Source organism: Ursus maritimus, unplaced genomic scaffold, assembly GCF_017311325.1.
Source record: "Ursus maritimus isolate PB19 unplaced genomic scaffold, ASM1731132v1 scaffold_9, whole genome shotgun sequence".
Classification (NCBI taxonomy): domain Eukaryota; kingdom Metazoa; phylum Chordata; class Mammalia; order Carnivora; family Ursidae; genus Ursus; species Ursus maritimus.
Window position 1 is genome coordinate 80037497 of NW_024427107.1, and position 11147 is coordinate 80048643.

Here is an 11147-nt window from a genome sequence, read left to right on the forward strand (position 1 = left end):
GCCAGGGACTGGGCCGAGGTGGGGGCGTCTCGTAGGGTTAGGAGGCTGGGACGTGGCCCAAGGGCCTAGAGGAGTCCCCTGGGGAACCCCAGGCAAGTGCTTGCAAGTAATGAGGCGGGTGGGCATCGCCTGAAAGACGACAAAGATTCTGGGCTGGCGGAGGCAGTCCATCGCTCTGTTAGCGCAGGAGCACGTGGCCAGGGGCCCGCAGGGGGGGCGCCGGCAGGCCTCCACGACCCTGCTCCCCTGCTCCCCTGTTCCCCTGCATGTAGTCACCGGTCAGCACCCGTGCCCGGAACACCACCTTGTAGCCATCAGCATTGGGGGGCCAGTAGCGGTCCTACCCATAGAGTGTGCCTGCAGGGGTACAGGCGAGGGCCAAGGTCATCCAGGGTTGGCAGAGCCCGCGTCCACCGCCTGGCCTCACCGTTTAAGGCCTCTGTAGCTATGGCACACAGATGTCAGGGACTGCCCAGGCCGATGGGCCATGGTATAGGACCTGCTCCACTGGGCGCCTCTCAGGGGGCTGTTCCAGGCACTCTTGGTGCGTCCGGACCTGCAGCAGCAGACACTCACAGCTCCATCCTCGGAAAGCCAATCAGGGCCAGGCTATATGGAGACCCCCTAACCCCCTGGGGACCCCGTAGCAGAGCTGAGCCTGGAAACCAAGAGCCTTTTCTTGGTGGAGTTCAGAGTGGCGAGATGGCAGAGCTCCAGTCATGCTCTGTCCAACTGCAGAGTTTGGGCAGACATTAGCCACCTGGATGGGGCTCCACGTGGCACTGGATGGCTTCCCGGAAGCCTTGCTCCCTCCAGGGAAGTCAGGTTCTTCCAGGGAGGACTGCAGGTGGGCAAACCCCAGCCCTCACTAGAACTTGGCACCCACAGTCAGGCCTCTGCAGGGAAAAGCTGAGCGAGGTGTCTATACTGCCCACAGGACTTCCCTTGAAACACCAAGAGATGCCCTGGACCTCTCAGTCCTGGGAAGACCAACAGTCAGCCGCAATGGAGCCAATTCAGTGGCTGCACCAAAGCTTCTGAAGAAATTCTAACGAATCTCTTCAGCGGAACGCAAAAGAATATTACATCCACGCGGCAGGACTAGCTGCTGTGAGAAAGGACCAGTCTGAAAATGCAGGGAATGGAATCGCGGAGAGGAGGCGCAGGGGGCAGGCTGGGTGTTGAGGTCAAGAGGTGGAGTTAGGGAAGTGCCCCCCAGCGCAGAGCTGAAGGAAGGATGGGGACGGCTCCAGCCAGTGAGAGCGCGTTTCCACGTGCTGCGTGGGAGTCTTCTGGTGGAAGAGATCCACGAAAGGCTCAGGACAGTGGCGAAAGACACATCCCTGGCACCCAAACGCTGGGGAAACTGCCACTTTCAAAGCATAAGAAAACTCTGCAGGAACCCAGACACACACGCACACGCCACGAAGTCAGTATGCAAGTGGGGAAAAAATCTCGGAAAAACTCCACATGCTCACCACCAACTCTACTGGACGCTAAGAGACCATAAGTGGATTTTTTTTTAACTTTCCAAAAACAAAAATTTTTAAGAGGAAAGAGAAAGGGTAATGTCTTTCAGAGATCAGAAGGGAAACATAGTTTGATCCTGAACACTATACCCACCTAAACTGTTAACGAGAACATGTTAAGATATGCAAGATCTCACTGTGCGTATTTAAGAAATGTCTCAAACACATAGCAACTTTCATTTGAAAAACAAGTGTACGTCAATTACAGTTGCAAATTACCTCTAATGGTAAAAGACAAAATAAATGTGAAAGCCCAAGATATTTACTAGGCACTCAAGGAGGTTCCTCTACTAAACAGATAAGCAGTCTGTGCAGGAAGGGGACAAAGAGGCACAAGGAGTAACAACACAGAAAAAAAAAAAAAATCAAGAGCCGTTGGTGCCTGGCTGGCTCGGTCAGTAGACCCTGTGACTCCTGGTCTCAGGGTCATGAGTTCAAGGTTCAAGCCCAACATTGGGCGTGGAGCCTACGTTAAAAAAAAAGGGGGGGGGGAAGCCATTAGTCTTTGAACCCTCACAATTCTCTTTCATGCAACACAGTTTTAATAGCTAGGCTTTCGTGTCCTTGTTTCGTCTACGGTTCAGCGGTAAATACTTATCCATCATCATTCTAGATCCATCAAAGTATGGCCCAAGCGTGGAGCTTCACGTAGTCACAGAATGGACCATGACACTGCCGACCTTGATGACACAACAGAGACAATGCGACTGAGCCAACTGCGTGATGGAAGAGCAGAAGGCAGCCGGTCCTCTTCACCTCCCACGGCGCAGGTCAGGAAACAGGCTCCCAGGTTGCCAGTGAAGAACAGGTCACGTGTGCCACGTGCCGTCACGCAGGCGCCGGGGCGGAGGCTCACAGCCCCGCGAGGCGAGTGCGGGCGACGCGCGGCGCTGCGTCTGTCTCCAAAGAGCGCGAGTGACAGCTAAGTCCGAACCCGGAGGAGAGGGAGCCCCTCCAAAGTTGGAGCGGCCTCCTGCAGGCGAACAGCAGCGGAGGGCTGTCTGGGGTCGGCGGAGGCTCTGCATCTCTGTCCGGCCGCGGGTCACGTGCATTGCCCCGCCCACCCCCAGCTTTGCGCTTCCAGCGTCAGGAGTGCCCGGCTGGCCTCGGCCACGACGGGAGCCTGGGCTCTGCACGGCCCCTCCCTCCTCGCCTGTCCACGCGCCGAGCACTCAGCCTGCCCTCCTTCCTCACCTGACCGGCTCCGTCTCACTGGTCCCCGTCCTCACCTTGCCGTGTCTCTTGCACCTGCTGGGCTCCAGCTCCGGGCTCCCCCTCCTCGGCCCCTCCTTCTGACCGTGCATCCCTGACACCCCCATCGCCTCCTGAGGCCGCCGGCAACCCCCCCCGCGACAGGCAGGGCTCACTCTGGTTCCCACCAGTGGTTCCCAGTGTTTGTTGGAAACACACCCATGGGGCACCTGGGCGGCTCCGTCGGTGGAGCGTCTGCCTTCAGCTCGGGTCATGATCTCAGGGTCCTGGGATCCAGCCTCACCTCAGGCTCCCTGCTCGATGGGAGCCGGCTTCTTCCTCTCCCTCTGCAGCTCCCCCTGCTTGTGCTCACGCTGTCAAGTAAATAAATAAAATCTCAAAAAAATAAAGTTAAAAAAATGAAACACACCCACGCTCAGAGTTGCCACATTTAGCAAATAAAAATAGCGCCGCAAGCCCTCTCCGGCTGGGGCAGACGCGGTGGGGCCTTAGCTGGGAGAGGGTCATCCCAGCAGTGGCCACGAGATGGCGCCAGCGCCCCATGCGTCAGACTTGAAACCGGCCCGCACAGTCCCGCCGTCCGCGCTCGTTTGTCCGTGATCAGCAAAACGGCGACCCCTGCTGGGGCCTGTCAGATCGTGCCCCCCCCCCAGGCCCTTCTGTCTCCCCCCACCCAGAGCAGGGACCAGGGCTAGGCCTCGTCCCCAACCCTGACGGGGGCTGGAGCGGCAGCCCGGGACTCTGCAAAGCGGAAGTGGCGCCAGGAGCCCAGGCGGTCCTGAGGCTGGCCTGACCCAGCTGGCTCGCCTGGAGGATGCGGGTTCCCTCTGAGCACTGGCCGGTGTCAGAGCAGGCCCGCAGCACCGCCCGGGGCTCGCTGCTGCTCTCTGGAGCCCCGGCCTGGCCAAGGACCTTTCAGTTTCTGCTGAGGCACCTGGAGACAAAGGGGTCCGGGCTGTGCCCAGGGCACTGGTCCCCGATAGCTGGCCCACACCCCCACCCCCAAGCCAGGGTGCAGGCTGCCAAAGTCCGATCTGGGGGGCCAGCCAGCAGCACTGCTAGGTCCCGGAGAACGGTGCCGGCACCCCAAGGGGCAGTTCTCACACCAGGGCACAGCTGCAGACAGGCTCCCAGCTCTGCAGGCCATATGCCGCCCAGGACCCCACCACCTCCTCCTGGACGTGCACCCCCACGGCAGCCCCCAGTGCCGGTCCGGCTCAGCCACATCCTGCCCAGAGGCCAATGCGCCCCACCAGCTGCCCCCCCCCCATGAGCTCAAGCTCTCCTCTGCCTCCTGCAGGGCTCACTGCAGCACCCCGGCTTCCTGCTCAGCTCCCTGGTGGGCAGGGCAGTGCAGTCCCCTCCTGCAGCCACCCAGGCCCCCTCCCAGCCCTGGATGCCGGCTCCTCCAAGCACGCTGGAGTGCCCTCAGACTCCTCTGCCCCCAGCTCCAGAGACAGCCAGTCCTCCCCACCCAGGCCCTCTGGGTGGACGGCCGCGCTCAGACCTCCTCTGGGGACAGGGGGAGATGCGGGCCCAGGGGCCAAGCCCAGCCAGGGTATAGGATCAGTCAGGTGAAAGATGGTGAGAAGGTGAAGGGTGCAGGGCCACAGAACAGGTGCGAGTGTAGGGCAAGGTAGAAGGGCGAGGTCAAGAAAGGGCCACAGGATGTGCTGAGGTCCCCAGGGAGCCCTACCCGGGCTCACCTTCTCCTGGTCCTGCCTGTGCAGTCTGGGGGCTGCAGGGTGTGTGGGAGAAATGCTCCAGAGACCCTGCGGCCATCTCCGCTGGGCCCACGGGGCCTGGAGACCCCATGGGCCCTGGTTCACCAGCCCCCTGTCCCAATGACCCCATGAGCCCCAAGCTGATGGACCCAGCCTGTCCCAGAGACCCTAGGGGACCCACCCTCAGAGAAACTCCTGTCTGCCCTGCTTCCTCCCCAGAGCCCAGTGTCACCAGCCCTGCACCCTTCAATGCCCTCACTGGCCCTCCGGCCTCCAGGAAAGCATGCTTGGTGGCCCCAGGCCCCAACTTGACCAGGTAGTCCCCTCCACCGGTGTCCTGGGCAAGCTCCTCAGGCCCCAGGACGTCATAGTGGGGGACAGGCTCGGTTCTGAGCACCACAGCTGGGGGTCCTGCTGTAGGACCCTCTCAGTCACTTGGAGGAAAGGAGAAGACAGAAGGCCTGTCAGGGCTCTGAGGTGTAGGGAGGGGTGGGCCTCCACGTCTGTCTAGCTCCCCTCACCCTGCTGCTGCTGGAAGGGTGCAACCGTGCCCAGATGCCCAGGCAGGCCTCGAAGGCCTTTCAGGGGCCCCCTGCCATCATGGAGCTCAGTCTCCAGGTACAGCTCCTGCAGCGGCAGGCCATCACCGGGGATGCCCCTCACCACACGCACGTCTCCAGCCTGGGACACCTCAGCTCCCTCCAGGCCCAGGGCCTGTTCCTCCAGGACTCAGGCTTCTGTGGGGGAGGGTGCAGGTGGGCTCCGAGCGTCTCCCCAGTCCTGCATGTCACCTGCTTTGGAGAGGGGCCGGGGCAGTTGGGCCAGGACCCCGTCTGGTCGGGGACTGTCCCGGGCACAGCAGGGCTGCTCTGGGGGCCCCGTGGCACGCAGCAGGGTCTGGCTGTGCTGCTCTGGGTGCTGGGGTGCGGCGTCAGGGGGGCAGTCCTTGGAGCAGCAGGCGTGCAGGGGCACCCTAGAGCATGTGCTCCTCCTAGGCCAAGACCCTCCCTGCATCTGCAGGCAGGGGTGGAGTGGGACGTCAGGGCCCACAGCCACCAGAGGGCCCTCAGGCTGCCCCTCACCTTCAGTCTCCTGAAAAGTGAGTGTGCCCCCCCCCACCAGCAGCTGCCGCCCCTGCCTCCTCCTCCCCCTGCCCCCGCCTCTGCCATCCCATTGCGGTGGGTGGGGGCACGCTCAGAACTCCCACCCCGCAGGCTGAGCTACCCCAGCCCCACCTTCAGCCAGGACTCCCGAGCCTGCTCTGCAGGCAGAAGGCCTGGGACAGGAAAACAAAAGCGGTACTGCGGGCCCACGGAGCTGGGGCTAGGGGACCACCTCCTTGATGCTTGCCTTCCTTCGGGCAGACCCCTCCTGCAGAATCTTCCACCCCCAGCCCCAGCCCCTGAGCCTGCAAAGAGCCCCTAGCTGACTGAGAGGTGCTGGCCGGGCTTGACTCCTCAGTCCAGCCCACCAGCCCCAGCTCGCAGGCCGGTGGGGTGTGGGGAGAGGCCCCTGGTGGTCCTCTACTCCCACTGGCCTCTCCGTGTGACCCTCAAAATGGCCAATCACCCTCCCTACTACATCCACCAGGGGTCTTGAGTCCTTGCCCCCACTCGGGGACCTCAAGACTCTGTGTCACTTTCCCCGGAGCAGGAGCAGCTCGGCCTCCAGACCTGCTCCCGGCTGGGGCTGGCGGGCACCTCTGGCCAGGAGTCTTCCCAAACCCGACTCCTCAGCCTTCACACCCAGCAGGTGACCGGGCTTCATGCTTCCTACATGCCGAAGGTGAGCAGCTCTCGCCCTGGGCCAGTAAGACCTCCACCCCTGCCAGCACAGCCTTCCTCTGCTGCCCTCCCAGTGGCTCTGTCTGTGCACCTGCCCGTCTTCCCACCTGACGCCATCGTTGCCATCGTCACGGCTAACGCAGCAGGTGCAGACACTCCACTGACATGTGTTGCTGCAGCAAATCCTCGTCACAGAAGGGGAAATGGAGGCGCACAGGGCCCAAGGCAGTGCCAGGCCTCACCCAGCCTGCACTTTTAAAACCCACATGGGCTCTTGCAACCGACCACCCCTCCCTTTGCTCAGAGAGCTTCCAGCCTCTCAGAGTCATTCCCCCTGCTGCTGTCCATCTCCCAACTCTCATTTACCCCTCAGTCCGCCCCTGCTGCTCCTCCAAGGCACGGAGGACCTGCCCAGCCCCCACCTCAAGCTGCACACTCTGCAACCCGGTCTGAGCCTCCGTCATCTCTTCCCTGGATCGGTGCACTAACCTTTTGTCTTAATCTCCCTCTGCCACTCCCAGCCCACCCCACTGTTCATCCTCGACAGAGAGGGCAGGATGAGCCTTGTGAAGTGGTACCGACACCTGCTACAGCTTGGGCTTTGGGAAAGCCAAAGTCCTTTGCGGGCCTTGCCAGGCCCGCCTCCCCTCTCTGTCTGCATCCTCCCTGCACTCCCCCTGCTCAGCCAGCTCTGGCCTCTTTCTGCAGTTTAACAGACCACTCCCCGCTCAGCACCCAAGCACGGGCCCTTCCCTTGGGCCCTTCCCTCTGCCGGATCGCCTCTCCACAGAGCCACCCAGCTACCATTCCCCCATGCCTCCCCTTACTGCACTCTTCTTGGTAGATTTAACTTGAACCTAAAGTCCTAAGGACCTTTGACTTGCATGGGCCCCATCCAAGGCCCTGACCCCAACTTCATGGCTGTCATTTTAAGTTACTTTTGTCAGAGTGAGCCCCTGAAGTTGTCTGAGCTTCTTATTCTAAAAAACCTGAATCCGTCCCTGCCTGCCCTCTATCTTCCCTCCCCATAGAACTCATCTCCTTCCAACACGCCGCGCGATTCACTCACTACATCAGACCCTGCTCCAGACGGCCCGCCACAGACAGCAGTGTGCCCGAGCACAGACACCACGCCCAGGCGGCCAAGTTTCAGGAATTCTTGTGAACCAGCTGTGATGGTGTGTGTTTGTAACAGCAACAGGTGCCAAAGGTAGAGATCAAGGGTTCCCCTGCTAGCCCCCGCTCTCACACGGTGAACCAGCTCGCCACGGGCACAGCATAGAGCAATTTCCGAGCCACCGTGGGTCGGGCGGGGGCCAGCCCTCCACGAACCAGGCCCCCGGGCGCTGCTGCAGGAATCGTGCTGGCAGTGGCAGTCAGCACACCCTCGGGAGGCCCGCTGGAGCCAGGGAAGAAGCTGACTTGGCCTCCAGTCCTGGCGATGGAACAGGGCTAAGAATGCCACCTTTACAAACGTGAAGATGTGGTGAAGACAGGAAGGCTAACAGGTCTGGTTTGGTCTCAAGGACGGCTGGATTCGATGGGGCAATGAAACGTCAGGCCTCTTGATTTGGGAGAGACTTGGATGAAAGGGCGAGAGGACAGGGAAAGTGGTGTTTTAAGACCAAGGAGGCAAAGAGGGTCCTTGGCAGCCTCAGCATATCCCAGATTCAGGAATACATTTCCCAAGTGCCTGAACCAAGTTAGCCAGGCCTGGCCTCTGCCTCTAGCGTCTTCAGCCCCCATGGCCCAAGCCTACCCTTCGGCGGACAGTGCGGGACGCAGAGCGCAGGCCTGGGACTCGGAAAAGAGCGAGCAAGGCGGCCACAGCGGGTAGGACCCAACGGCGAGAACCCCGGAGTTCCCGGTAGAGCCCGGCCCCGCAAGCCCGCGCCTCGGCCTGCCGGCCCCGCCCCACACAGGGCCGGCCCCGCCCCGCCCCCGCCCCCGCCCCCGCCCCGCCCCGCCCCGCCCCGCCTCCAGGCCCCGCCCCGACGCAAGGCCTCGCGGCGTCTCCCCAGCCACAGGCCCCGCCCCGCCTCCAGGCCCCGCCCCGACGCAAGGCCTCGCGGCACCTCCCCAGACACAGGCCCCGCCCCGGCCCCGCCCAGCCCCCAGGCCCCGCCCCGTCACAAGGCCCCGCAGCGTCTCCGGAGCCGCAGGCGCAGGCCCAGCCGAGCCGGCCGCCAAGCGGGTGCGGGTGTGGGTGCGGGCGCAGCGGCCATCGACCGCGCGGTCGCGCACCGGACACCGTGCGCACCGTTCCGGAGGCGCCCGGCGAGTGGTGAGTCGTCCCTGGCCCGAGCGCAGCAGCTTGGCCGCCCGCTCGGCCGCTGGGCCGGCCGCCCCCGCGCGGGCCCTGCGCAGCCAAGCGGCGTCGCAGTGGGTCAGTCGGTAGGTCCCGCCGGGGCGCACGGCCCGCTCGGCCGAGCGCGGCGGCGGGCGGCGGGGCGGCGGGGCGGCCGGGGGGGGGACGGGGGGCGGGGGCGGCAGCGACGGGACCCGCGTCCTGAGCGCCCCCCGACCGGGCAGCGGGGCCCAGCCGCCCTAGGTGCGGGTTCCGTGGCTGCCGCCCCCACCCGCCTCGCCGTCTCGCCTGCTTTGTTCCCCCGCACGCCCTCTGGTCGCTTCCATCCCCCACACACCCCCGCACCCCGCTGTTCCTGGCGTACCCCCCTGGCAGGCACCCCGATAGCCGATCCAGGCCTGCTGCCCCCCACCTTGGGAGCGGGGGACAGTCGGGTCTGCTTTTGGACAAGGGTCAGGGCTCTCGCTGCTCACAGATGGCCCGGGGATTTCCTGGGATAGAAATAGCCGCCGGCTCGGCCCCTTAAAGCTGCTTAAGGGGAGGATGGCGAAGGGGAGGGTCTGGGCACACCCCCACACCTCCCTGACCGCGCCCCCAGCCCCGACCCGGCTGAGCTCTGACCCGGGAGACGCCAGCATCCGTCATAAACGTCCTGCAGCTGCTCCTAAGAAACAACCGAAACCGAAAATCCTGAAGCTGACGAAGTCATCGTCTTGCCCGTCCCCTCCTCCACTTTTGGGGTCGTCTTAGAACGGCCCTTCCGAAGCCCCACGCCTAGCTAACGGGTCCCCACTGGCGCTCCTTGTCCTTCTGCTTGCGGGTTGCCAATGGCCCTGGGGGCAAAAGTCGTGAATGCCCCCCTTTGTGTCCTGGTTCCCTGCAGCAGGTGGGGCGGGGCCGCGGTGGCTGGTTCCGGGGACTTGTCACTGCAGGGCTGACTTCTCTTTCTCTCCTCTAGGGGGAGACTGCAGAATTTGAGGCCATGCCCCATGAAAAGAGTTTCTTGGTGTCTGGGGACAGCTATCCTCCCCCCAACCCTGGATATCCTGGGGGACCCCAGCCCTCCATGCCTCCCTACCCTGGGGCCCCTTACCCACAAGCCCCGTTCCAGCCTTCTCCATATGGGCAGCCAGGGTACCCCCAGGGCCCCAGCTCCTACCCCCAAGGGGGCTACCCTCAGGGCCCCTACCCCCAAGGGGGCTACCCTCAGGGCCCCTACCCTCAAGGGGGCTACCCTCAGGGGCCATATCCGCAGAGCCCCTTTCCACCCAACCCCTATGGACAACCACAGGCCTTCCCGGCACAGGACCCAGGCTGTGAGTAGTAGGGCGGAAGTGGGGGTGGGGGACAGGGGCTCCAGGCGCCCTTCCGTGTTGCTGACCCAGCCCACTCTGCTCCTCAGCACCTCAGCATGGAAACTACCATGAAGAGGGTCCCCCGTCCTACTACGACAACCAGGACTTCCCTGCCACCAACTGGGATGACAAGAGCATCCGCCAGGCCTTCATCCGGAAGGTGGGCGAAAGAGGCTGGGAGAGGGGGAGCAGGGACCCCGCTGGGCGAGGCTTTGAGCTGGCTCCCACCCTAGGTGTTCCTGGTGCTGACCCTGCAGCTGTCTGTGACGCTGTCCACTGTGGCCGTGTTCACCTTCGTTGGGAAGGTGAAGGGCTTCGTCCGGGAGAACGTGTGGACGTACTATGTGTCCTATGCGGTCTTCTTCATCTCGCTCATTGTTCTCAGCTGCTGTGGAGACTTCCGGCGAAAGCATCCCTGGAACCTCATTGCCCTGGTAACCCCAGCCCCTGCCCCCCCCAGCCCCTGTGTCGTCGCCTCCTGGCTCGCACGCACGCTCGCTCACTCGCTCGCTCGCTCCTCCCGCGGGAGGTGGGGGTGGGGTGGGCGCGGCCCGCCCCACGAGGCCCGTCTCCCCGCAGTCGATCCTGACCGTCAGCCTGTCCTACATGGTGGGCATGATCGCCAGTTTCTACAACACTGAGGCGGTCATCATGGCCGTCGGCATCACGACCACCGTGTGCTTCACGGTGGTCATCTTCTCCATGCAGGTGAGGGGCCCCTGAAGGCTGGGCTGCCGGCCCCGAGGGCCCAGGCGCCTCCCAGGGGCCCGGCACCCAGGGCCTCCCGTCCCTGTGCCCGCAGACCCGCTACGACTTCACCTCGTGCATGGGCGTGCTGCTGGTGAGCCTGGTGGTGCTGGTCGTCTTCGCCGTCCTCTGCATCTTCATCCGGAACCGCATCCTGGAGATCGTGTACGCCTCGCTGGGCGCCTTGCTCTTCACCTGTGTGAGTGGGCTGCTGGGCGGCGGGGCCAGGGCGGGCGCAGGGGCGCGGGCGTTGGGCCCGTCCCTCACCGGCGCGGCCCGTCCCTCCAGTTCCTGGCAGTGGACACCCAGCTGCTGCTGGGGAACAAGCAGCTGTCCCTGAGCCCGGAGGAGTACGTGTTTGCCGCGCTGAACCTGTACACGGACATCATCAACATCTTTCTCTACATCCTCACCATCATCGGCCGCGCCAAGGAGTAGCTCGCGCTCGGCCCCGCTCAGGTGGCGTGGCCGGCCTGGGCCCTGCGCCT

The 11147-nt window shown here is 63.6% G+C and overlaps 2 protein-coding genes and 1 long non-coding RNA gene across 4 annotated transcripts; 1 reads left to right on the top strand and 2 right to left on the bottom strand.

The window, feature by feature from the left end:
- Nucleotides 1-1502: 1502 nt before the first annotated feature.
- On the bottom strand, nt 1503-3084 carry LOC121101646. The gene is made up of 2 exons (XR_005833618.1): nt 3025-3084; nt 1503-2502 (listed from the first exon to the last, which is right to left on the bottom strand). It is a non-coding gene; the product is annotated as an uncharacterized LOC121101646 (long non-coding RNA).
- A 465-nt stretch (nt 3085-3549) lies between these two features.
- Nucleotides 3550-6366, bottom strand: PARP10 (poly(ADP-ribose) polymerase family member 10). Its single transcript, XM_008684124.2, is given in 7 exon segments — nt 3550-4846; nt 4849-4899; nt 4987-5202; nt 5257-5404; nt 5406-5438; nt 5701-5741; nt 6357-6366. Coding segments are annotated over 7 exon segments (912 nt in total). The 3' UTR covers nt 3550-4433.
- A 2010-nt stretch (nt 6367-8376) lies between these two features.
- Nucleotides 8377-11141, top strand: GRINA (glutamate ionotropic receptor NMDA type subunit associated protein 1). 2 transcript variants are annotated; one of them, XM_040626035.1, is made up of 7 exons: nt 8378-8533; nt 9516-9873; nt 9960-10072; nt 10146-10346; nt 10492-10620; nt 10715-10858; nt 10948-11141. In XM_040626035.1, the coding sequence occupies exons 2-7, from the start codon at nt 9540-9542 to the stop codon at nt 11095-11097; spliced, it is 1071 nt and encodes a 356-aa protein (XP_040481969.1). In that variant the 5' UTR covers nt 8378-8533; nt 9516-9539; the 3' UTR covers nt 11098-11141. The 2 variants fall into 2 exon arrangements, with proteins under 2 accessions (XP_040481970.1, XP_040481969.1); XM_040626036.1 differs by lacking the exon at nt 10492-10620 and having other exon boundaries at nt 8377-8533.
- The last annotated feature ends 6 nt before the right edge of the window (nt 11142-11147 follow it).

What these genes read in the sequence shown, in the direction of transcription:
- GRINA (XM_040626035.1), top strand. Translation starts at nt 9,540, where the DNA reads ATGCCCCATGAAAAGAGTTTCTTGGTGTCTGGGGACAGCTATCCTCCC. An exon ending in CCCGGCACAGGACCCAGGCT is followed by an intron (nt 9,874 to 9,959) that starts GTGAGTAGTAGG and finishes TCTGCTCCTCAG; the next exon opens with CACCTCAGCATGGAAACTAC. An exon ending in GCCAGGCCTTCATCCGGAAG is followed by an intron (nt 10,073 to 10,145) that starts GTGGGCGAAAGA and finishes CTCCCACCCTAG; the next exon opens with GTGTTCCTGGTGCTGACCCT.